Here is a 25,813-nt window from a genome sequence, read left to right as displayed (position 1 = left end):
CCCAGCGTCGCCCCTGCCCAGTCGGGGTTATGATCCCCCTGCAAGTCTGGCCTGCAAGGCCTCTTGGCTGAGGCGTCTCCCTGTGCTGGGCCCACTGCCCAGGGTCCCCCTCACTCTCCCCAGCTGCTCACCGCACTCGGACTGCACACGGCTCCGGACTGCCCCAGCCCCAGCTCCGGACTGCTCCAGCCTCAGCTCCAGCTCCAGACTGCCCCAGCCCCAGCTCTGGACTGCTCCAGCCTCAGCTCCAGCTCCGGACTGCTCCAGCCCCAGCTCCAGCTCCACTCTGCCTCAGCACGGCTGCTGCTGCTGCTCTGCCTTCAGCTCCCTGGGCTGCTTCTCTGGCCTCTCTGGCTCTGGTTGCTGCAGCTCTGCTCCCAGGACAGCTCTGCTCTGCAGGCTGCTTCTGTGACTCTGCTCCCAGCTCTGACCTGCTTCCTGGCTGCTTGTCTGGCCCCTCTGGCTCTGGTTGCTACAGCTCTGGTCCCAGGGCAGGTCTGCTCTCTCCGGGCTGTGCTCTGGCTTTTGGGGCTGCAACTCTGCTTCCAGCAGCTTAGCTCGGGCCCCTGCCCTCTCCTTAGCTCGGCCCCACTCTGTCTGACTCAGGCCATTCCAGTTTCCACGGAGGACGGGACCCACCCTGGCCTCCTGACTCTCTGATTAGCCTGCCCGCCCTGTCAATCAGGCTGATCTGGAGCATTGGCCTCTCCCCATTGCCCCTGGGGACTGTCAGTCTCAGGCTCCTGATTTGCCATCGACCCTTCCCCTTTCAGTGCTGGGAGCTAGCCAACCAAAACACCCCACTGAATGTTAGTAAGGGGGCAACAGTCCCCTTACACTTACAACATGAGGGTTTATATCCTTTGCAAATGTTTTCTCCTATGTAGTTTATCTTATAAGAATAATGAGAATATCTAAACATCTAATATTTTTCTATTACTATTAAGTTCTTGATCTGAATGATATTATGAAGAAATGAGTTCTGTAAGAGTATTTCCTTTTAATAATTTTAAATGTTTAGCCTCTTGTTCTTGTGTTATGAGAGAGTAAATAAGCACCTTACTTAACTTCTCTGTATCAAAATTGTGGCTCATTTCTTGCCCTCTCTACTTGTTTTTTAGGCTTCTAAACAGAGATTATTAAAATAATTTAAGATGAACACTATGTAGCGATTGCTCTATGGCCCAGAGGGAGAAACCATTAAACATTTTCTGAGTTTAGTTGTTAATATTTCTAATCTTCCAACAGGGTGCATATACAGAGCCGGGATATTATAAAGTAAGTTCTATCTTGATTAAGAGAATAAAAGGAAGGACATCTGTAATGAAGGTACTTAGGAACGGAAATCACCTCTGGCCTTTTTCTCTATTGTTGCATGTATTTTCATAAGCTAGTGGAAAAGGCCTACAAATTTCTCTTGTAAATCCCTTAGTTATTTTGTGGGAATTGGCATGGTTTTGTTTGTAATTTTTAGGAGACCATGGGTTTAATTCTGCCTCTAATAATCTGTCAGGTTTAATGTAAAATTTATCTGTAAAGTTACTAGTCATTCATCAGTATTTTTACTGTCAAAATTCACTATTACTATCAAAATGTATTTAATTCCACAGTAATATAAAGCGGTAATAAACCCTGCATAAGTCTCTCTCTAACAAACACATCTTTCAAAGCACCAACCTTTCCATAACATTTATACTAATGGCATTATCAGTACAGATCTGCAGATTTTCAAGTGAATTTTTTCAGTCTTTTGAAAGAGTAATTCAGTAGAAAGCTGACAATCTGTGCCTTTAAACAAAACTTCTTTTCTGTGGAGTCCAGCTATTTAGAACATAGAAATAACTAAAAACAATTATGAATATTAGTAAATGGTGAGTTCTCTGCTCTTCTTAGCTATATCAGGTTTATATCAACCACTTACCCTTGATCACTTCTGATTGCTCCCATGACACCAAGGACTAATGGCCAGCCAGGTCCTAGACTGTCACCTTGACTCTGCAAAATCTGTAATACACACTCCAATTGTTTGAGCCTGATATCGGGATGAATAATGTTTGACAGTTCCTTCAATGGATTTAACAAAAGCAACTGCAGCCTCTAGAAATAAATAGAGAAACAGCAAGCAGAGTAATAACTAACAGATTATAATGCATCCTTATGAAGCCACACAGTACAAATCTGCATTTTTTAGAGTGGGCTTTTCAAAAGTGCCTACAAACCATCAGTAGGAGGCTGGGCACCTAACTTCTTTACGTACTTTTGAAAATAATTTTAAGGTATAGGTTTTTTTCTCCCTCCTTAAAGTATTATATTTCCCAACAAATTTGGAGATACTTTTGAATCTTGCAGGTGAAGTTTAAGCTTAGAAAATGTAACAATATATTAAAAGATTGCAATGTATTATTTAAAAATAAGCACCAAACATGAACAAAGATTGATCAAGATGCATCTCTCTCAACTATTCCCCAGTATGAGGGTTACTCTTTTAGACCCAAATGTATTTCAGCCACATTGAAACTTTGTGCAGTGTAAATGGAATTGTCATCTTGATAACTGCAAAGACATGCTAGATCAGGATGGCCAACCTGTGGCTCCGGAGCCACATGCGGCTCTTCAGAAGTTAATATGCGGCTCCTTGTATAGGCACCAACTCCGGGGCTGGAGCTACAGGCACCAACTTTCCAGCCCGGGGAGGGGGCAGGGGTTGCTCACTGCTCAACCTCTGGCTCTGCCACAGGCCCTGCCCCCACTCCCTCCCCTGAGCCTGCCATGCCCTCGCCCCCCCCCCCCCGCCTCCTGCATGCCATGAAACAGCTGATCTGGAGGTGCAGGGAGGGAGGGAGGGAGGGGGAGGCGCTGATCGGCAGGGCAGCTGGTGGGCGGGAGGTGCTGGGAACGGGGGTGGGGGAAGCTGATGGGGGGCTGCTGACGTATTACTGTGGCTCTTTGGCAATGTACACTGGTAAATTCTGGCTCCTTCTCAGACTCAGGTTGGCCATCCCTGTGCTAGATAATTAAACTGAAGATACAGCTGAAGATTTATTTCCAGATTCTTTCCACCTTTATACCATCTATCCCTCCTTTTTGGGTCTTTGTTTCACATAGTATCAAACACTTGGGCTTTGGCAAGTTTTGGGAGCTCATGGCCAAGAATCAGGAACTCTTACATTCTCCCTCAAGCTCTTGCAATGACTTATTGTGTGACCCTGAGCAACTCATTTAACCACTATCTCAGTTTACTCATCTATAAACTGGGATTAAGAAAAATCACATTCCTTGTAATTTTGCTTCTTGGACGACGATTTCACAAGAGTCTCATTCATGAGTTTCACGCCACCAGTGTGAGACTGGTTGGGAACTTCCATGACCAAAGATCCTTGGAGGGCAATATCCCTCCATGCAAGCACTCATAAGCACTCATAATCGTTCCCAGAAAGTAGTTATCAGTGGTTCACAGTCATGCTGGAAGGGCATAACAAGTGAGGTCCCGCAGGGATCAGTTCTGGGTCCATTTCTGTTCAATATCTTCATCAATTATTTATATAATGGCGTAAAGAGTACACTGTGACAGACCCAGAACAGGGGGGTACAGGAGTCTGGTAGAGGGCAAATATACTGGTCACTGGATGAATAGTTTTCTGTTCCCTGAGCGACCAGAGCAGGGGATGCACTAGAGTAATCGGGTATCAGAGGGGTAGCCGTGTTAGTCTGAATCTGTAAAAAGCAACAGAGGGTCCTGTGGCACCTTTGAGACTAACAGAAGTATTGGGAGCATAAGCTTTCGTGGGTACATTGGCCAAACTGGACAGTCACTACGCAAGAGGATAAATGGACACAAGTCAGATATCAGGAATGGCAATATACAAAAACCTGTAGGAGAACACTTCAACCTACCTGGCCACACAATAGCAGATGTAAAGGTAGCCATCTTACAGCAAAAAAACTTCAGGACCAGACTCCAAAGAGAAACTGCTGAGCTCCAGTTCATTTGCAAATTTGACACCATCAGATCAGGATTAAACAAACACTGTGAATGGCTATCCAACTACAAGAAACAGTTTCTCCTCCCTTGGTGTTCACACCTCAACTGCTAGCAGAGCACCTCACCCTCCCTGATTGAACTAACTTCGTTATCTCCATACTGATTTATACCTGCCTCTGGAGATTTCCATTACTTGCATCTGAAGAAGTGAGGTTCTTACCCACGAAAGCTTATGCTCCCAATACTTCTGTTAGTCTCAAAGGTGCTACAGGACCCTCTGTTGCTTTTTAGAGTAATCAGGAACCTGCTAGAACCAATTAAGGCAGGCAGGCTAATTAGGACACCTGGAGCGAATTAAGAAGCAGCTGCTAGAATCAATTAAGGCAGGCTAATCAGGGCACCTGGGTTTTAAAAAGAAGCTCAGTTCAGTTTGTGGTGCAAGTGTGAGGAGCTGAGAGTGAGAGGGTGCGCTGCTGGAGGACTGAGGAGCACAAGCGTTATCAGACACCAGGAGGAAGGTCCTGTGGTGAGAATAAGGAAGGTGTTTGGAGGAGGCCATGGGGAAGTAGCCCAGGGAGTTGTAGCTGTCATGCAGCTGTTACAGGAGGTACTATAGACAGCTGCAGTCCACAGGGCCCTGGGCTGGAACCCGGAGTAGAGGGCGGGCCCGGGTTCCCCCCAAATCTCCCAATTAACCTGCACTGTGGGTTCTTCCAGAGGGGAAGATCTCTGGGCTGTTCCCCAACCCACATAGTGAATCTCTGAGGCAAGAAAATCCGCCAATAAGCACAGGACCCACCAAGGTAGAGGAGGAACTTTGTCACAACACTTAAAGTTTGCAGATGAGACCAAGGTGGGAGGGGATGCAAGTGCTTTGGAGAATAAGATTAAAATTCAAAATGATCTGGACAAACTGGAGAAATGGTCTGAAGTAAATAGGATGAAATTCAATAAGGACAAATGCAAAGTACTCCATTGAGGAAGGAACAATCCAGTTGTACACATACAACATTGGAAATGACTGCCTAGGAAGGAGTACTGCGGAAAGGGATCTGGGGGTCATAGTGGACCATAAGCTAAATATGAGTCAACGGTGTAACACTGTTGCAAAAAAAGCGAACATCATTCTGGGATGTATAAGCAAGAGTGTTGTAAGCAAGACACGAGAAGTAATTCTTCCACTCTACTCTGCGCTAATTAGGCCTCAAATGGAATATTGTGTCCAGTTCTGGGCACCACATTTCGGTAAAGATCTGGACAAATTGGAGAAAGTCCAGAGAAGAGCAACAAAAATGATTAAAAGTCTAGAAAACATGATCTATGAGGGAAGATTGAAAAAAATTGGGTTTGTTTAGTCTGGAGAAGAGAAGACAGAGGGGACATGATAACAGTTTTCAAGTACATAAAAGATTGTTACAGGAGGGAGAGAGAAAAATTCTTCTTAACCTCTGAGGACAGGACAAGAAGCAATGGGCTTAAATTGCAGCAAGGGTGGTTTAGGTTAGACATTAGGAAAAACTTCCTGTCAGAGTGGTTAAACACTGGAATAAATTGCCTAGGGAGGTTGTGGGATCTCCAACATTGGGGATTTTTAAGAGCTGGTTGGACGAACACCTGTCAGGAATGGTCTAGATAATACTTAGTCCTGCCTTGAGTGCAGGGGACGGGACTAGATGACCTCTCGAGGTCCCTTCCAGTTCTATGATTCTATACATGCATTCTTACATCCCACAGAACAGGTGGTACATTCAAATTCTACTTGTGTTAATGGTTCAGCCACTGCTCCCCTCAACTGTCAGAGTGATGATGGTATCTTCAGAGTAGGGAAAATTAGTTACTTTGTAATTCTGGTCCTTTGAAGTTCTCTTGCAGAACTGTTATTCTCCACATAGACCACCACACCTGCCTCTTTTCAAAGTTTGGAGGTTTTTGCTTTTGAGGTCATGCATTTTTGCCTATATGAAAGTACATAAGTCAATGTTTCATCCTTTTACATCAGAAGGAACTGACAGCTGATAATACCAGTGGACTGTACCACTTGCACTACAGGATTGGAAAATTCGCCATGTGGGGATCGATGCACCTCACTATAACTCTTTAGCTGTGGGAGTTACCAGGCAATCTTGTAATCATGTAATGGATGCTGAGAGGATGGAATCTTTAAACTGTAATCTTTCACAGAAGTGTTTTGAAGATGAACTATTATTTTGTGCAGGGCTTATGAATCTTTATAAAAAAGTGCTAAGCATTATTATTTTATGAGTATTATTATTATTATTATAATATTAAGAGGCATGAGATGATACCGGATTTCATTTATTTTTCATGGTTGACAGATCTTTAATTTTTTACCACAAAATCATAATTAACAGGTTTTTCCACAGTGCAGTTTTTCAAATGAAAAGGGAAGTGATACAGATGAGCAGTAACTAACATTGACTACTGAGTCAACTTCAAATGCAATGGGAAGGAGAAAGGAGGACTTAAAAGAGAAGGGCGGAGGATCAGAAAGGGACATTCCATGCCAAAGTTCTAAAGGCTTTTATTTCTCAATAACAAACTATCAAAACAAAACAAAAAAAAACAAAAAACAAATAAACAAAAAAACCCCCTCCAAAACATTTTACCCTAAATGGAACAGGCCATATCACATTAAAACAAAAAACAATACTTTTATGTTCCTCTATGTTTCATTTGGTATGTCACAGCCATCTATGCCCAACGTATGCATTACTTTAATTTTTAGACAAATATACATATACATTGAGTGAACTTAAAATTTCTCCTTTTAACAGTTGCTTTGTTCTGGTGATATAATTTTCCATTCCAAATGTCAAATGACCGGAAGATTGCAGGTCTCACCAGACCTTAGTCCTCAGTCAAAAACTCTGAACTTTTATCTCAGGCCTTGCTGGTTTGACTCCACGTGAAGGACTTGATTCCCTCAGTGCATCCAACCACTGTCTAGGAGCACTCAGCCCTCTGATTCTGTGGACTAGTCTGTGCTAGCTCTAGCATACACCAATGAAGGATCGATATAACACGGCTGCATCCTGCCTTTGGCAATTTCCCTATGTTAGGGTGAATGAAACCAGCGCTGCCAGCTGAAAGTTTCCTCCCGATGGTGTTTTTTCTCAGCTGGTCAGTCACTTTAAGAATCTGGTTCCTAAACTGAGTAGTGCCTAGGGACCAGATTTAAATAGAAAATCTGGCCCAAAAGATTAATTAGCAGTCGGAAAAGAAACCTGCATGAAGTAAAATTTATTAAATAAAAGGTAGTATTTGAAACACTACCCCTAAAGAACCTAGTTTTATTACACTTCTAAAAAAAGAGACATACATTTTAAGTCAGAAAATAAAAATATATATTGCCAAAGAATAAACAAAATTATAGGGACAGAGTAAGATAACAGAAAAGGGCTAATTTTTTTTAATTAAACGCCGAGAAATGAATAGGAGACAGAAAAAATTTAAACAGCTGAAGAGAAAGCCAAAGTATGTATAGGAAAAATCAGCTAACCTCCTCTCTCTCTCATATAATGGCTTTATATAGAGAGACAGGATAAAGATAGATTCTTTTGGTGTATAAACTGTATCTTGTAATCCTGTTCCTTCTGTTAAAATTTTCTATATTCCTCTAACCATTTTAGAATTGTTTTGTACTGATGACAGTGGCCCACATTTTGTTCTACTACATGAACCAGTGAGTTAGCAACATCATTCTTTGTTCTCCATGTGTGAAGGGAAGGAGGTTGTAGCTGATCAGAATGCATGATCTCTGTACCTAACACACAAAGTTCCATCTACAGTATTTATAAACTCAATAGTAAAACTGCTTTATGAATGCCACCTGTTTGTTGAATTACCTGTAGGGAATTACTCTGATTTCATGTTCATTATGAATTCCAGAAAAGGAAAGAATCATTTCACAAAACTTACTTTACCTGATTTTGTGATAATGGAGGGTCATGGTTAAATGTAAGCCCGGCTTTAATGAGAGAGGTTAACGCTTCTGCACCCCATTCTCTCATTCTGGAGTTTGGATGCTGGCAGACCTGAAGATACAGCATAGCCTTATTTAAAGCTACATTCATTTAAACCAAGAAGAGTTGTAAACTGTCACAATTCAAACTGGATATATAAACTACGTAGTGTTTTTAAAATAATGATGATAATCAAATATTAATTTACAAGAATAAGACAAACAGCTGAAATTTTGTATTTCACTATTTTTCCTGTATTTCTCAAAAGAACCTGCTTCTGTCAATCAATTAGGTGGTAAGATCCTCAAACGTTAAGACTAAGGCTTGGTCTACACTACCCCCCCCAATTCGAACTAAGGTACGCAACTTCAGCTACGTGAATAACTTAGCTGAAGTCGAAGTACCTTAGTTCGAACTTACCTTGGTCCACACGCGGCAGGCAGGCTCCCCCGTCGACTCCGCGGTACTCCTCTCGCCGAGCTGGAGTACCGCAGTCGACGGCAAGCACTTCCGGGTTCGACTTATCGCGTCCAGACTAGACGCGATAAGTCGAACCCAGAACTTCGATTTCCAGCCGTCGAACTAGCTGGTAAGTGTAGCCAAGGCCTAAGTTTAATAATGATTAAGGAAAACACATCTGTAGGAAAAGCTTACCTTCTGAATAAGGAAACAAGAGGAAGCAACAGGGAGAGAGGCAGAAGTAAACAATGTGAAAATCAAGTCAGTTCAACAAAATATAGTTTCACAAATTAAATGAAAAGGCAATACATATCATTGCTAATTTAGATATTGGTAGCTTAAAAATGGTTTGACACAAAGAACCAAATTCTGCTCTAGAAGGTGTGCCTGTAACTCATTTTCATTTAACTTGGCCTTGAACTGTTGTGAAACATATCCAGGTTCACTATCTATTTTTTTAGTACAGCAAAAAATTTCCTTAATGTAACAGTACGGAAGTGACCAACAAAAGCCAGTGTGTATGTGTATACGTATGTCTGTGTTTGGTTTGTCGTACATAGAAATACACATTTAAATAAACCTAAAATTATTGTACAAATGTTAAGAAATATAATGTGAAGACGACACTCCATTCTTCTTTCAAACCCTTGAGAAAAAGATAGGTATAATGCCATAAATCGAAGAGACACTAAATTTTCACTGGCCTCTCAAAATTGACTTGCCTTTGTTTCTTGATGTAGCTCACATCAAGATTGCCCAATTCTAAATTTTCATAAATCACTATTTGTAGTGCAGAGAAATTAAAACACTACAAATGCATACCATCTTCTGCAAAGCTGTGCAAACATACCATGAGCAGTTCTCTATGCTTTCATACTTGATATATCTGTTTTTTCTTGTCAATCTCAAGAAAAAACTGTTTTGAGCTTTCAGTGACTTGTAAAGACAATGCTGCACCAACCCCTTCTCAGTGGGCATGGGGATGTATGAGACAGGTAATGCCTGTGTCAAAGGAAGATGGAGAAAGGGAAGGGCAGATTCAGCTGTTCTGGGGATGGGATAGTGGGGAGTGGAGAAGTGTCGCCACCACCCCATCTACCACTCACTAGTAAAGCTTGAAGGGTGGCTCTCATGCCCTTTACCCCCAGCTATCTGTAAAACATCCCAGGAAGAGCCTGGCGCAGATACACAAATGTGTATCCGCAGCCGATCCACAGACATTATCTGCGGATCTGTGGATTTGTAGGGCTCTACACTGGAGGCCAGGTTGAGGCTCCCAGGCATCCCCCTTGCCGGAGCTTGGTTGGGAGTCGTGGACCCTCCACCTGCCCTCGGCCAGGTGGGGAGCCAAGGGGGCGGGGATACGGCCGGGGGCTGCTCTCAGTGCTCCCCCCACTCCGTCAGGTGGAGGGTCTGCCACGGCTCCCCAGCTGGGCTCCACATCAGCAGAAATGGTCCGCGGATATCCATGGATATAAAGCGGATACCCGCGGATTTTCAGGGCTCTATTCCCAGGCACACTGCTAGGATTGCTCCTGATCTCCCTGCCACATACCACTGAAGTATATGTTTCGCAGATGCTGGGTGGAAGGGGAAATCGGACCAAATTGCCAGTTTTGGGGATCAGGAAGGACTTTTTCCCCTCAGTGGAAGTCTGGCAGGGTGTCCACTATGTGTTATCCATCTCTCTCATAACATCACGGAGGCCCAATTTTAGGTTAATAAGGATTAAGGCAGCACTTTAAAAGAATGTTTGTTTATAAGTGGAATTTGTCATTTCATTTCAAGTTGTGACTGGTGTCCCACATGGGCAAGAGCCTGTAATAGATCAGCTGCTGAAAGAAAGCATGAGTAAGAGACCCAGGAGATGGCTGATACACTGAGCTGACCTGTAGGAAAAAGGGTCTTTTGTCTTAAGTCTTTGCAGACTAAGGTACCCTCATTCTTCTTCACAGGGGAAGATGAGAGGCTCTGGAGATGAGCTGAATCCCAGGGATTACGCTGAAGAGGGCCAACCCAGAATAGTGATTATTGCTTTACTATGTCAGGGAAATGTGCTCAACTTCATTTTGAGAACATTAACTACCCAATACGCTACATGAATCCAGAATATACTTCTCTGAGGTGCAAGCAGTATATAAAAATGTTAAACTAATAATCATTTTGCTTTATCTTAACATGCTTAAAATATATAAAGGCAGATATTTAATACTGCAGAGAAAAAAATAAACAATCCCAATAACACCTTTAAAGGTAAAGGAGATATACACCATTCTAGAAATAGGAAGTCAGACAAGCTAAAACTAAGAAGATTGATCAAAAGTTACATTTAGAATATTGATGCTTCTTTTTACATTTTTAGTTAAGTCCTTGCAGAAAGATAAATAGAAAGATTTTACTAAGAGCTATATTTAGTAGTATTTATAAGACAAGACAAATCAGTTACCTCTAGGAGGTGACCAGTCAGAGGTCTCCACAGAATCTCAATCCTATGCATGTTAACCAGTCCCGTTTCCAACAGTTTAGCAACAGCAAAAAGAGATGGTTCCTAAATAAAATGGAATTTAAACACATGACTAAAGATACCTAGTGTAATTTTAGAAATGTTCCCCTTCTTTAGATTTCCTGGGAAGATTTTTCCATTCATTACTGTAATTGTATTTGACAACATATGGAAGTCACAGACCTCACACTGCAGCTAAATGGGACTGGAAGGTTTCCACAGATGCAGCAACACTATGTTATTACCAGCCACAAGAGGATAGGAAAAGAGACAAACACTCCCTTTTGATAACAGTTTTTTCCCTTTTTGATACACCGAGTTTGCTTGAGTAGCACAAGTATTAAAATCCCTCCCAAAGCTCTCTCTCTTGCATAATAATGTATTTTAATGCTATCCTTCCAAACAGAAAATCTGAACACACTTTACTACCAAAAGAATCTGATTTCTGTTCCATCGTAACAGACTTAAATTAGAAATATATAAAAGCTAACAGTAGAGATTATTTTATCTAAATATTTAGCAAAGCTCGTATTACTGTTATCCTAGATTTAGGATCAAAGTTGTAAGTTCCTGAAGAGATGTAATCAATCTCCCATTCATTTGATCTGTGTACAAAACAACAGCATTTTATGCTCAACTATAAAAAAATTATCACCACATAGTAAAATGGCTGCCACATTATAATTATGCTGCAGAGTGCACTTTACTATTTCCCCTTAACGTGAGGTTCCTTGTTCTCATTTTTAGTTAATATTAAATTCAAACTATTTTAACTCAATTTCCTTTCTTTGCATTTTGAAGTCCCCTCTCCCAGTTTTATAATTTTAGTACATAATAAACCAAAAATCATTTAATCATTTTTGTATTTACTTCTCTCCTGAAGACACTACCACCAAAGCAAGAGAACAAGCAACACACCACCCAATACCACACCCATCAAGGGAAATCCTCATCCCTAAAGCTCCTTAAATATCTCTGGGGGGTAGCGGGCTCAGAAAGTCGTTCCACTTCTCTCCCCAGGACTCCCACGTAGTGATGTGCTTTTTTTGTTTTAAACCAAAATTGTCAAACTAGTTTTAAAGCATTTTAGAAGATATTGGTTGAAATGGAACATTTTAATATATCCCATATATCCCAGACCATACCGTGTCATTCCACAACATCCTAGCTTTCTGAAATCTACAAAGCTTTTAAAAACTCATCCATCTACAACCTGATTATTAATGGAAATGTTCGACATTGCTTAGTTAATGTTAGAAAACATGATAAAAATACTACACAAGTGTTCAGAGAAGATTTAGTAGCACTGCCAATCATTAAGAACCAGAAAATTCCTTAATGTGCTAATTTTATGCTCATATCATATGTAGCATTAGCTTATTTTGATATTAAAAACCACTAATCTAGCTTAACAACAAACATGAGTCTGATGCCTATCTTACAAATACATATCTGAAAAGTAATAACCAAGTGTTCTATACCTTGTTATTTCCATAGGCCATTTCCATAGCTTCCAGAGACAAGGAACAAAGGGCATTTATTAAATGATGTAAAGACACGTCATCAAGGTACCTGAAAAATACCAGCTATCAAAACACTGTCACTGCTGATACAAACAAATACTTAGATCATAAGAAGATGTCTCTTACTGTGAGCTTTCAAATAGTCTTGAAAGTATATTGGATATAACAGGTAAATCAGTCATAACTGCTGTAGTTAGAACCTAAGGGACAGAAAAATGTATTTTGTAGATTGCAAGAGAAAGTATTGCACAATCATTATATTACAGAATGAACAATTATGCTTACTGTGCTGGGTCCTTCTACAGCTCTCCCGGGTTTTAAGGCACCTCCAACGCCAGGCTTTAAACCCAGAATCCATACGAGATGCTGAAATATAAAAGGATGAATTTCTAACTGAACTATACAGATCAATGAATATAAAATACTATATTTGTATTTTTGGAGATATCTGATCTCTAAATATTTTTCTGAGTTCCATGAGAAAAGCCTCATCAGTTTGTGAGAAGAAGCTAACATGTCTACTCTTTTAGGGCTGGTCCACACTAAGCCCCCAGTTCAAACTAAGATACGCAACTTCAAGCTGAAGTCGAAGTACCTTAGTTCGAACTTAAAGGTACTTACCGCAGGTCCACACGCGGCAGGCAGGCTCCCCCGTCGACTCCGCCTACTCCTCTCGCGGAGCAGGATTACCGGCGTCGACGGCGAGCACTTCCGGGATAGATTTATCGCGTCTAGACAAGACGCGATAAGTCGATCCCAGAAGATCGACTGCTTGCCGCCGAACCAGCGGGTAAGTATAGACGTACCCTTAGAGAACAATCAGCCTGCACCTGCTCTCTCAGGCAGATACAAACGAAGTTCAGAGGACAGTGCTAGAGCACTTCTTTATGGACATTAGAACATATAATGAGTAAAATACAATCTAAGCATATGTTGCCGTGTTCAAATCAACAATGCCCACATCTTAGAAATCATAACCTACCCCGAATTATAACAAACAAATAAATCAAAAAGCAATACATGCATTACCTACACCATACCTGTAGAGTAGCCAAGACAAGTTGCCATGATGTACCAAGAACTGCTCCATGGCAGTGGGCCAAGTTAAGTAATGTCCTCATACATTGGATATTTTTTGAAGTCAGCTAGACAGAACATGTTACATTGTTATATTTATGTATTATGAGAAATCAATGGCATTCCTAGTAAAATCACTAATCTTAAAAAATATTTAATGATATATTAAATAAAAAACCTGCAGTTATGAGATGCATCCATACCAGGGAAGTAACTCAACAGCTTTCAACAACTGGTCCCCCATTCCCAATTGAATAAGGGTTGGGAATAGCTTGACAGTGTAAACAGAGTCAAATGATTTTCAATTTTATTTCCAGAAATTAGACACTTTGTTTCTCCAGATGTCTGACATTTAAAAAAAAAAAAAAAAAAAGGGGGATGTTCAATCATATGACCCTGTCTACATTAACCGTTTTTAAACCATAGTTGAGGGGGACAAAGGGCACCCATTACTGACATTCATAGTCATGATAATGGGTCATTCAAGTGCACAAAGAGCCACAGTGGCCACCTCTTACATGATAACAGATCTTTCATGTCCACAGGTTCTCCCAGCTATGAAAAAATTAGGAGGCTACTTTAAGTAAATGGGCCTCTTGTTACAATGAAAGATTATCCATTATCTCTGCTACAAGTAAATACACAAGAGAGTTCCAGCTAGTCATAGTGAGTAGGTTCAGTTCAGGGGGGGGGGGGGGGGGATAGCTCAGTGGTTTGAGCATTGGCCTGCTAAACCCAGGGTTGTAAGTTCAATCCTTGAGGGGGCCACTTAGGGATCTGGGGCAAAATCAGTACTTGTGAAGGCAGGGGGCTGGACTCAATGACCTTTCAAGGTCCCTTCCAGTTCTAGGAGATGGGATATCTCCATTATTAATTTAATTGTAGTAGTAAGGAATCACATAGGAAGGAAGGGATTGAGAGAGAATCAGATACAGAAAAAGAAAGCAATTCAACAGAAAAAAGTTACTTAGAAATTGTACTTTACCATTACTGTTCCCTGTGGCTGGAGAGCTAGCGGTTGCCCTACTGCTACAACTTGCTGGTGAGACTCACTTGATGGACTGATCATCTGAACATTCTGCCCCTGAATAGAATAAGCTAGAGAACAAAGAAAAATCCTCATGTAAAATGCAGTAAATATTCTATTAACTTGGCTGCAAACACATAAGTAGTAACTTTACTCACATGAGTGGTCCCATTGAGAACTTTGCAGGACTGAGCCCCTAGATTATATTTATAGCAGTGTCATTATGTCACTTTATTTTATAGGTAAAAATAGTCTCTCACTTACATTTATTATTGCATAGGACTTGCAGCATAACAGATACTCATTTTGAAAGGGAAACCATCAACTTAAAAGGACCTTATACAATCTGTACCTAACTATTGTTAAAAGTAAATAAAGGCTACTCATCAGTAACCAGTGTTTGAGATGGACTCTGCACATTCCTACTCTTTGGATGTGCCAACACCGCAGCCTAGACAGTTTAAATTCATAAGAGTGGAAATGTGCAAAAGCCATTCAAAGAACACTACCCAAAATTATTATTAGAATGGGAAGAGATTAGAAAAAGGGATTTTGCTCTATTTTTTCCACTTTGTTTACTTTGCGCATACTCAGTTGCTCTATTTCTTCTGTATAGTTCTTAGTCACCTTCCCTTGTATGTGTGGCTTTTCCACACATAAAACCAGAAACATTTGAAAAACAAGAAAGGATTATAAAACCACTGAACTCAGAGAGGGACTCTGGAGGTTAGTACCAGAAATTATTTTAATTTTTTCTTTAAACTGACTGGGACTTCAGGTTGATAGTTCCTTTTAATTACCAGTTCATGTGAGAATGACAAACCACATGTCCTCCTTTAGTTTTATCTGCACTGGAGGATTTTGATATTGTAAACACCATAATAAGCCATTTGTCATGCTTGCAATATACTTCATACCCACACTCAAAATGTTTCTAATGGAGCACAAGCATTGCCAATGCTGTCAAAACTGCATTCTCTCTGTGTAAGGCTCATTGTGGTTACCATGCATTGAGTTCTGCACCACTGTAGCTTGTGTATTGAAAGTGAAAATACTGAAGCTGCACTAGGCTTCCCCAGTACAGTGCTAGCGTCATAGAGTGACTGATCCCTTTAAGAGAAAGCAGGGCCAGTGCACCAATGATTGATTAGCTGCCTCCCAACTGGGGTTAAAAGGTGGCACATGGGCCATATAAGGGGAAGAGAAAGAAGGGCAGGTGAGAGCTGCCCAAGAGTACAGACTGAAAGAGCAAGGAAAGGGACAGGTGACAGCTGCCTGGAAGGAGAAAGGAAAGGTGGAAGTGACAGCTGGCACAGACAGGAACTCTGAAGAGAGCAAAAAGCTCTGCAGGCCCTCCCTGGGAATAGGGAGGGATTTGGTAGGAAACTAACAGAGTTGTTAGCCTGCTGACCCAGATAGCCAGTACCAGGAGGCTGGAAAGTGTTGAGTCATTGGACTGTGTTTTGGGTAGAAGAATCATAAGACTGGTTACTTTTAGGTGGACAGCCAGGAGAGTGGGGCCTTGGTGCAAGGGCAGAAAGGAACTGGAAACTAAGTGCTGGTGGACTCACAGGTGGGTGACTCACCTGGAAGTGATGTCCCTGAAGAAGGAAATGGAAAATCACTGTACTTGATATGTTTTACTGTGGAAATTCGAAGAATGGTTTTACTATGAGGATTATATGAACTACTGTACATGTATTTGAATAATTTATGCCCAGAGGCAGGACTCTGGACTGGACAGTGAAAGAGACTGAGCTTTTTTTCATAGCTGGCCTGGGGAAACAGACAGGTGCACCTATTGTGCTGCAGCCTGCCATAGGAGGGCACCTCAGTCTGTCCTATTACAGCTATAAAGATAATTAGTCCCTTTCTGCAACCAACCTCTGCAAAGACTATTGAAATCCTCACCACTTTGTTTTTAGCTTCTGCAACTTCCTAAATTTAATTCATGCTGTAGACAAAATGCAATACCTTCAATCTTCTTTAAAGAATATTTAATATTAAGCCAAATTAAAAATATTTTAATGCAATAAAATGCCATTTCATTTTACAAAATATTTCATACACTGAAAAATTATAAATGATACTGTTCACGTTCTTATAAAAATTGGTACGGTGCCTTCTAACTGTAGATTGCTACCCCCAGAAGCTCCTTCTTTGAGACCTGTACCGAGAACTATGGGCTATGGGTTAACTGCCCATGACCTGTCCGTGACTTTTACTAAATTCCCATGACTAAAACATAGCCCTACCTATAAGTATATGATAGTCATAACATGACAAGGCAGCTAATGGTCCCAATTGCAACATAGGCCAGATCATCCTCTCCTATGGAAAACCTCACGAAGGAAAGAGGAAAGGAAAAATCAGAGTTTTCCCAGATCATTCCAAATGGGGGTGTGTATATTTCTGCTTTTGTCCCCCAAGAAACATCAGTGGCTTCTTCCCTAGAAGCCATACACCTCATGGGATCTAACACAGACACAGTGCCATCAACACAAGTACCCTGTACTTCCAGATTGGTTCTGAAGGCTTCTTCCCCCACTAGTTGCCCAACAGGTGTGAGCTATATTTAAGACATGCTGTTAGGACTCCCCAGTCTGTAAATGTGTCTAGAAAACTCTTCGTAAGGAGAGAGACTATAGTGCAAAGTGCAGGGATCTGTAGGAAAGCTTAAAACAACTTTAGCCTTTAACAATTTACAAGTAGATTTTGCATTGTAGGTGGAGGGATTATACTACCTGTATTTGCAACCTGTATCTCTTCCTACCCCTGGCCTATCGCCTGCTCATGCAAGGGCCCTCAACCTTGAGGCATTCCCTGGTGGGATCGAAGGATAGCAGGGGAGAGTAGAGAATAGTGTTGCCGTGGCAGCTAAACCCAACTTCCATGAAGGTAGGAGAGAGTCCCTTCCACTCACAGATGTGGAAAATATAATCCAACCCATGGAGTTACAAAAAATGTGAGTACTATAACAGGTTATTTTGGACATATTTTTGTGCTCTGTAAACTTTTCTGCAAAGAATAAATAAGATCTTTTAGTAATTTTTTTAAATGTAATTTTAAAAAAATAGATATTCTCAGAATACAATGGATGAGGCATAAGAGCCATTATATCTAGAATGCATCAATACCTGAAATGTCAGTTGCACATCTTTTTTTTTTTTTTAAACCAAAAACAGTTTTCTTTTTCAAAGTTTATAGTGGATAAATAAAGCAAATCCCCAGTCATGAAAAGTGTTGCACGTGGGCAGGCTCCAGCACGTGCACAGTGGGGCCACAGTCACGAGTATCAATTTGAAGTATCAGCTTTTTCAGTTTTACATATCACATTGCCAAACATTTTATGCCAGCAGATACTAAAAACTTACATATGTTTACAGTCATGTAATGAAAAAGAAAAGTACTCCAAGTTTATCATTGTGGCTTGAGGTTATTTTTTACATTAAGCATGGGTTAACGTAGTGTGTGAAATACGATTAAATAAACAAATGAGTATACAATTTAGCCTTAATTATACCCTTACATTTGCTGGAGAGAGTTGTAGTTGTGCTGTTCAGTACAGTGAGGGCATAATGAGGAGGCAAGGAGCCTTTGCAAATGGCAGTGATAAAGGCATCTCTTGAAGTTACGAGACCCAGTTTTCCACAAAGTGCAGCCATGGTCAATTCTGCTTTTAAAATATTTTCTGTGGCAGCTTCATCCGTGCTGAAAAAAGTACAAAGCGTTTAATAGAGACAAGTCAGATAGTCATTATATAGAAATAAGCAGCTGGTTAGAAGTATGATGGTAAAAGCCAGCAATAATTCATATACAATACTGTCAATACTGAAAATGTCAAAGCGCAAATTTAACCAATTAAAAAAACATTTTGGAACTCTAATTCTTATTACATAGCTCTTCTATTCTGAATGATTTAGCATAAGGAGTGTAGAGTGGATGTGTAATTTTTTTAAATTAGCTTTCTACCATCAAAAGAATGTTTATGAGGAGTCAAGAGGGTTTTTGGAAGAAAAATATCTAATTAAAAATATTGCAGAACCATAGCTACTAGTAAATAAATCCCTCAATGGAAGCAATCACGGCTTTTATCCTTTAAGTGGTATCATTTCACCATACTGAAAGATTCCAGCTGCTAGTGTAAAAATGATTAAGTAATTAAAACGTAAATCTTCAAAAATTTAATTTAATTGGGTCCCGATTTGAAGTCATACCAAGAGGTGTGTATGAATGTAAATAATATAAAGATCCCATCCTTTTAATATTTACAAGTCAAACATTTTTCTGTGAAATCTGGATACAAGGTGGTTCTCACTAGACTTTTAACCACATTTTTAGGAGTTGACCCAAGAGGAAGCTAAGAACATAAAAACGTCCATTTGAGGTCAAACCAATAATCCATTTAGCCCAGTCTCCTGTCTTCAAACAGTGGCCAATGCCAGATGCTACAGAGGGAATGAACAGAAAAGAGCAACTATTGAATGATCCATCCCCTGTCGTCCGCTCCCAGCTTCTGGCACTTAGAGACTTAGGATACCCAGAGCATGGGGTTGCACCCCTAACCATCTTGACTAATAGCAACTGATGGACCTATCCTCCATGAACTTACCTGTTTTTATAACCCAGTTATAGTGGGAGCAAAAGGTTTAAATTTTAAGATGTATAAAATTTTTACTGAAAAAGATGTTAAGAAAACAACCCAGAAAAAAAAATTGGAAGACACATTGGTACAAAGACACTGATCAGGATGGGAGTGTCTCTATAACTGAAAGGGAATATTCATCTTCAATTTGTCTAGCACCTGATGATTTTTTTTTTTTTATATAAATTAGTTTATAGATGGCATTTAACTCTAGGTAAATCCATCTTATTTTTGCTACTAGGGAAGCACTCTTTTGGAGTGTTTGAGGGGAAAGGGGAACATACTTGCACATGTGGTGGTTGTGTCCAGGAATTTGAGTTTGGGTAGGAAGCTTTTAAATAGTTTCATCTTATGACAAAATGCCAGCTTCCTAGAGATCCCCTCATTTGCTCACTTAATGCTCCAGTAAAGGATACACATTTTAAACAGAATGACAAATTAATTTTTTTTTTATTGTTAGCAGCTACAGGAGTGATCCCCGACGCCTATGGAATTGTGGTCTAGTAAAATTTGGACTTTTCCAAATTTTCCTTGTAATGGAAAAGCTTTCACACCAAGTATGTACACAAGAGAAGCACCAAAAAGAGAATAGGTATTTAGAAATTTGGTCACTCATTTTAGCGAGAACAGAGTGCTCCAGCCATCAGGCCAGAATCTTCAGCCAGTATCTTTGAATATTAACCTGATCCTGATTAAGTTATAAGTAACATACAATATAGTATGTTAAAGTTTTATTGCAACTTGGCCTTAATGAAAAGTTGTAAAAAAAAATAATAATAATTTCTCTGATAAAATGATTTCTCATTCCAAATAGAACTAGGGCTTATGTTAGATTTTTGGGGAACATCAGGAAGATTATTCCTACAAGGCCAGACTGTTCTTCCTTAAATCACAATCACCATCACAAATCATTCATTCCCCATTTCCTGTGAACAGCTTCTTCCCCCATAGCAGCCAACTAGACAGGTTCCAAAAAAAATCAGTTTTGGACAGAATTGTGAACGTAACCTATGAAGGATCAGCAAAAAATTAACACAGAGTGAGTACCTGGCATCAAGAAGCAGCGACAGTGCAGCAAGAAGACCACACCAGCACGCATTCACCATTTCTTCCCAAACAGCTCTGTTAACTTAAAAGAAAAAGATTTTATAGTGCTAATAGATACTGGAAGTTTATTAAATAACTGTTAGATCTTTTTTAGGTTAGTAATGTATAGGCCAAAATTATTTTTATATTCCCCTAAACAAAAAAGTAGTTACATCTGAGAGAAGATTGCTGAAGTGAAAATATCACCATGCAATCATTAAAAATTAAGGAAAACTGCCAGTTAAGTCATCAGTCATTGCTCTCCGACTCCTTACCTTTTTAACAAATTCCCTTGCATTTTCAATCTATAACTAAGGCTAGGATTCTGTCATGGAGGTCATGGAACCCATGACTTTCATTGAACTCCATGACTTTTTTGTGTGGGGGCTGGAGCTCCGAGCTGTGGCGGGGGGACCCAGCACAGCTGTCCAGCCACGGTCAGCGGCCCCCCCTGCATCTGCCCAGCCGCAGCGGGCAGCCAGCGGACCCCCTGCATCTGCCCAGTCGATGGACTTGAACATTATCCATGTTGTTTTTTTTCCCCATCCTGCCCCAACCTTTGGCATGTCACGAAGGTGTCATGTATTCCTGTGGAGCCATGGCAGCAGCACCATGGAGAGCTCTGGATTTGTTGAAGCCCTGGCCCATCCTGATGATATGCCCATCACTCCCATAGCTGGGAAACCAGTACTGAGTGTTGACGCCTTAGCATGGAGGCATTCTGCTCCCTGCAGCATTACTGTCTCAGCTTCCTCGCATACTAGGCAGCAATACGAGCAACAAGAATGATTAAAGGTCTTGAGAATTTGACTTATGAAGGAAGGCTGAAAGAATTGGGTTTGTTTAGTTTGGAAAAGAGAAGACTGAGAGGGGACATGATAGCAGTTTTCAGATATTTAAAAGGGTGTCATAAGGAGGAGGGAGAAAACTTGTTCACCTTAGCCTCTAAGGATAGAACAAGAAGCAATGGGTTTAAACTGCAGCAAGGGAGGTCTAGGTTGGACATTAGGAAAAAGTTCCTAACTGTCAGGGTGGTTAAACACTGGAATAAATTACCTAGGGAGGTTGTGGAATCTCCATCTCTGGAGATATTTAAGAGTAGGTTAGATAAATGTCTATCAGGGATGGTCTAGACAGTATTTGGTCCTGCCATGCTAGCAGGGGACTGGACTCGATGACCTCTCGAGGTCCCTTCCAGTCCTAGAATCTATGACTCTATGAATACCATTGGAGCCCAGTCTTTCTGTGTCCAGGGAGTGGGCACACCACCACTCCTTGCACCAATCAGCTCCCTGCATCATTGCTGTTTCTGCCTCTTCCCCTACGTTTCTAATTAGGCTCCCTTTCCACCTCCCTACTCATAGCCCCATTTAACTTTTGTTTCTCCAGAACCTCCATCTTGTCCTCTGCAGCCAGAGACCTCCTTCTCCAAGCCATATATCCTACCATCCCAATACCGGTATTGACCAGGATGTCTCCCTGACCTTCCAGGGTTTCTGTGTTATGCCGGGTTGAGGACTCAGGGAGGCAACAGGTAGTACTGGAGAACAGAACTAACTAGTAGAACTTGTTCTATTGCCTTTTTCCTGCACAGATAAAATAGTGTATAGCAAAAAAGGAAAATAACTTAAAATTGAAAAAGTGGGTTATTTCTGAGATGTTGTAAGCGTGAAACAGTGTCTGAGAGTGAATGCACACAAGTCAAGAGTTTCTAGAGACTGGCCATTCAGCTACAGAAACTCAAATATTCTCGGAAAAAATTTCAAAAAGAGATTTTCAAAAGCGTGTTCTGTCAAAGTTATGAAAAATTTGACCAAAATTTAAATTCATTTGTCCCAAGAGAAAGTCAGTATATAAAACTTAGAAACTAAATTAAAATAAAGTATGGAAGAGAGGATTTTGCTCCTCTGCTTTAAATGTAAATCTGCAAGCAATCTTTATTATGGAGCTGCTAGGATGCTTCTATAAAACTCCATTTAAGACTTCTAAAGTAAATTGAATGTATCTAAAAATTCAAGGCATTTAATCATGAGATTTTTTCTCTCTTGTGTTGTACTTAACATAGTATCTGCATTTTTGTATACCTAGCTCCTTGTCAGTTTGGTCAGATACTGACTGCAAATCTTGCTGCTCCGAAGACTGTGTTGGTGATGAAGTTGCCTCAGTCATGGTCTGATTGTCTGTTCCAGCCTGTCCCAACTCTCCTTCAATCATGGTAGTGATACCACGGACAAGATCCAATAAACAGTGGAAAGCCACAGACATGGCATAACCTTCAGGAATTGTAGGTGGCTCTACTTTATCCAGCATTTCTAGGCTGAAAGATTAAAAACATTACAAAAATATTTAACAGCAATACTGATGAAGTAATTGAATGAACAATAATGAAAATCTGATCAAATAAATTGACAATACTCCCACTACCCACTATTAAATTATCAAGCGGTGACGTGGTAATATCCTAAGTGGATATTAACGAGGTACAAAAAAAGATTCTTACACCAAATACACCCAAAACTAATTAAAATATGACTAAATATAAAGCTACTACGATAGTGAGACTATTTTATATCTATGTCAATGAATCTTTGTGTTAGTGAAATTTGCTTAAATATTTGACCAATTTCTGAATGAATCACTTCATTTTTATTCTTACTGTATTAACTCAAAACTAATCACAGTACCATAAATGTATCACTTACAGATTTAAGGAATTTAAACAAGGGAAAAGTATTAATTCAGAAAACCACCAGAAAATAAACAAATTACAAAAAGTAAGATTATGTCATGTGGACGTCACTGCTTGTCTGTTCCTATGAAGAGTTATTGCCCAGGCCCACCACAGTTGGAGGGTAACCAAATATTTCTCATCCCCCACTGAGCCATTTGTGTCAGACAACTCTAGCTGCTGCAGCCATAGAAGAAGAGGTAGAGGTAGAATAGGAATCACTTACAGAGGTTGCAACTGACTGATAAGCAAGGGATCTGGATTAGACCCCAGTGCCTGCAATCCATCAAAACAGATAATCGGTCTCTGGCTAAACTATAATATTGAATTTGGTTGGATGTTGCAAGCATAAAACAGTGTGCGAGTGCATGCACACAAGCTCCATTTAAGGCTTCTAAAGTACATTGAATGTATCTAAAAATTCAAGATATTTAATCATGAGATTTTATTTCTCTTGTGTTGTACTTAACATAGTATCTGCATTTTTGTATACCTAGCTCCTTGTCAGTTTGGTCGGATACTGACTGCAAATCTTGCTGCTCTGTGTGTTGGTGAAGAAAATCCTCTTTTGGGATTTACTGTACAAAGTTCATGATTACATTCTTCACTGTTGGATATCATGTGACCAAAACATCAATATTTGACAGTTGCAGCCTCATTGCCTCTCCTTCCCTTTGCTATTCCCCTGCTGCCTCAAATCCAGCACAGAGCTGGTCAGCACAGTTGGAAAAGAGAGCAGGAAGCAAAGGGTGGTGGCAGTAGTAAAGCCAGCACAAGGAGAGAGAGTGCTGCGCCAGAAACTACCCGCTGCCCCCAACAACCACCACCTGATACCTCAACTGTCCTAATTTATCCAGCTGCACCAGGCCTCTTCACCAACCCCATTACATAAGTCATTATTACTCTAGCCCACCATTTAGATATACCACCACCCTGCACCATCCGCTACTCCTCCTCTTACCCAGATGCCCCAGCTATTCCCTTTAGCACCCTCCCTGAAGATAGGGAACTTGGGTATGCATACTAAGAGGGATCCCCCATAACTTGCTTCTGGGAAGCACAAATGGGAAAGACTGCCTTCTATTCCCATCCCCCACCTACTTTCAACTGCTCAGGGTTAGGCAGATCAGTCACTTGTTCTCCATCTATGAGAAAAATTATAGAAGGGACTTGAGAGGCTGAAAACAAAATAGAAACTTGGTCTGATTACCCCAAAAGCAAGAAAGGAGAGAGAGTGTATTTGTATGTTGGCCCAGTTTGGCATTCAAACATTTAATGAGGCCATGGGTTGAGCACAGCTGACTGGCAAAGTAATCACAGGGGCAACATCAGAGACCAGCAGGAGGATATGACCTACTCAAAGCCGTCAGATATTATGGTGGAGAGCTTAAGGATCCTGCTTAGCCAGAACTGCCTATGACAAGGCTTAAACAACTAGGCAGCCTATCCAGAAAATTAGGCTGATTAGCAGTAGCAATACATGCCTACCAACAGTCCTGTAACAGGATACTGTCTCACACAACATTCTCATAAGCAAACTAGGGAAACACAGTCTAGACAAGCCTACTATAAATGGGCGCACAACTAGATGGAAAATTATACTCAGAGTAGTTATCAATGGTTCACAGCCAGCTGGAGAGACATATCAAGTGGGGTCCCAAAGGGATTGGCCTGGAGTGAGGTTCTACTCAATATCTTCATAAATGGTTTGGATAATGGCATAAAGTGTACACTCAAAGTCTATGGATGATACCAAGCTAGGAAGGGTTGGAAGAGCTTTTGAAGGACAGGATTAGAATTCAAAATGATCTTGATAAGTTGGAGAAATGGTCTGAAATAAATAGGGTGAAACTGAGTAAGGACAAATGCAAAGTACTGTACTACACACTGAGGAAGGAATAATCAACTGCACAAATACAAAATGGGAAATGATTGCCTAGGAAAGAATACTGTAGAAAAGGATCTGGAAGTTATAGTGGACACAAATTAAATGAGGCAACAATGTAATACTGTTGGGAAAACGAACTGAACATCATTCTGGGATGTACACCTCTACCCCAATATAACGCGACCCGATATAACATGAATTCGGATATAGCGCGATAAAGCAGTGCTCCGGGAGGGGCAGGGCTGCACACTCCGGTGGATCAAAGCAAGTTCAATATAACACGGTTTCACCTATAACGCGGTAAGATTTTTTGGCTCCCGAGGACAGCGTTATACCGGGGTAAAGATGTATTAGCACGAGTGTTGTAAGCAAAACACAAGTAGTAATTCTTCCATTCTCCTCAGCTCTGATAAGGCCTCAACTGCAGTACTGTGTCCAGTTCTGGGCACCACACTTCGGGAAAGATGTGGACAAATTCAAGAAAGTCCAGAGGAGAGCAACAAAAATGATTAAAGGTCTAGAAAACATGACCTATAAGAAACGATTAAAAAAAAAACCTGGTTTGTTTAGTCTGGAGAAGAGAAAACTGACTGGGAACATAACAGTCACATAAAAGGTTGACCACTGAGGACAGGACAAGAAACAATGGGCTTAAATTGTACCAAGGGAGATTCAGTTTAGACATTAGGAAAAACTTCTTAATTGTAAGGGTAGTTAAGCACTGAAACAAATTACCTAAGAAAGTTAAGGAATCTCCATCATAGGAGGTTTTCAGTAACATGTTAGACAAGGACCGGTCAGGAATGGTCTAGAAGAGGGGTGGCCCAACTGGCATGCAAGCGGGGTGGTGCAGTAGGGGCTTCTCCCCAGCAGGGTGAGGCGGGGTCTTGGGGCTGCTGCCCAGCGGGATGA

At 40.7% G+C, this 25,813-nt stretch overlaps 1 protein-coding gene across 5 annotated transcripts in view; it reads right to left on the bottom strand.

Moving 5' to 3' along the window:
* Positions 1-25,813, bottom strand: part of MON2 (MON2 homolog, regulator of endosome-to-Golgi trafficking) — a 190,954-nt gene that overhangs the window by 78,372 nt on the left and 86,769 nt on the right. For 3 of the 5 annotated variants that reach the window (XM_034770422.1, XM_034770386.1, XM_034770405.1), the window contains exons 12-23: positions 22,370-22,602; positions 20,247-20,328; positions 18,084-18,265; positions 14,513-14,625; positions 13,491-13,595; positions 12,736-12,816; positions 12,577-12,650; positions 12,409-12,499; positions 10,871-10,972; positions 8,620-8,622; positions 7,927-8,037; positions 1,922-2,097 (exon numbers count right to left, since the gene is read on the bottom strand). In XM_034770422.1, the coding sequence (XP_034626313.1) occupies positions 1,922-2,097; positions 7,927-8,037; positions 8,620-8,622; positions 10,871-10,972; positions 12,409-12,499; positions 12,577-12,650; positions 12,736-12,816; positions 13,491-13,595; positions 14,513-14,625; positions 18,084-18,265; positions 20,247-20,328; positions 22,370-22,602 (1,353 nt within the window). The remainder of the gene's footprint in view (positions 1-1,921; positions 2,098-7,926; positions 8,038-8,619; positions 8,623-10,870; positions 10,973-12,408; positions 12,500-12,576; positions 12,651-12,735; positions 12,817-13,490; positions 13,596-14,512; positions 14,626-18,083; positions 18,266-20,246; positions 20,329-22,369; positions 22,603-25,813) is intronic. The other 2 variants (XM_034770396.1, XM_034770412.1) reach the window with 1 other exon arrangement.

The sequence above is a fragment of the Trachemys scripta genome, chromosome 1 (genome assembly GCF_013100865.1).
Source record: "Trachemys scripta elegans isolate TJP31775 chromosome 1, CAS_Tse_1.0, whole genome shotgun sequence".
NCBI classification, from domain to species: Eukaryota; Metazoa; Chordata; order Testudines; family Emydidae; genus Trachemys; species Trachemys scripta.
The sequence above is the reverse complement of the archived record's forward strand: the minus strand, read 5'-3'. Positions and strand labels throughout refer to the sequence as shown.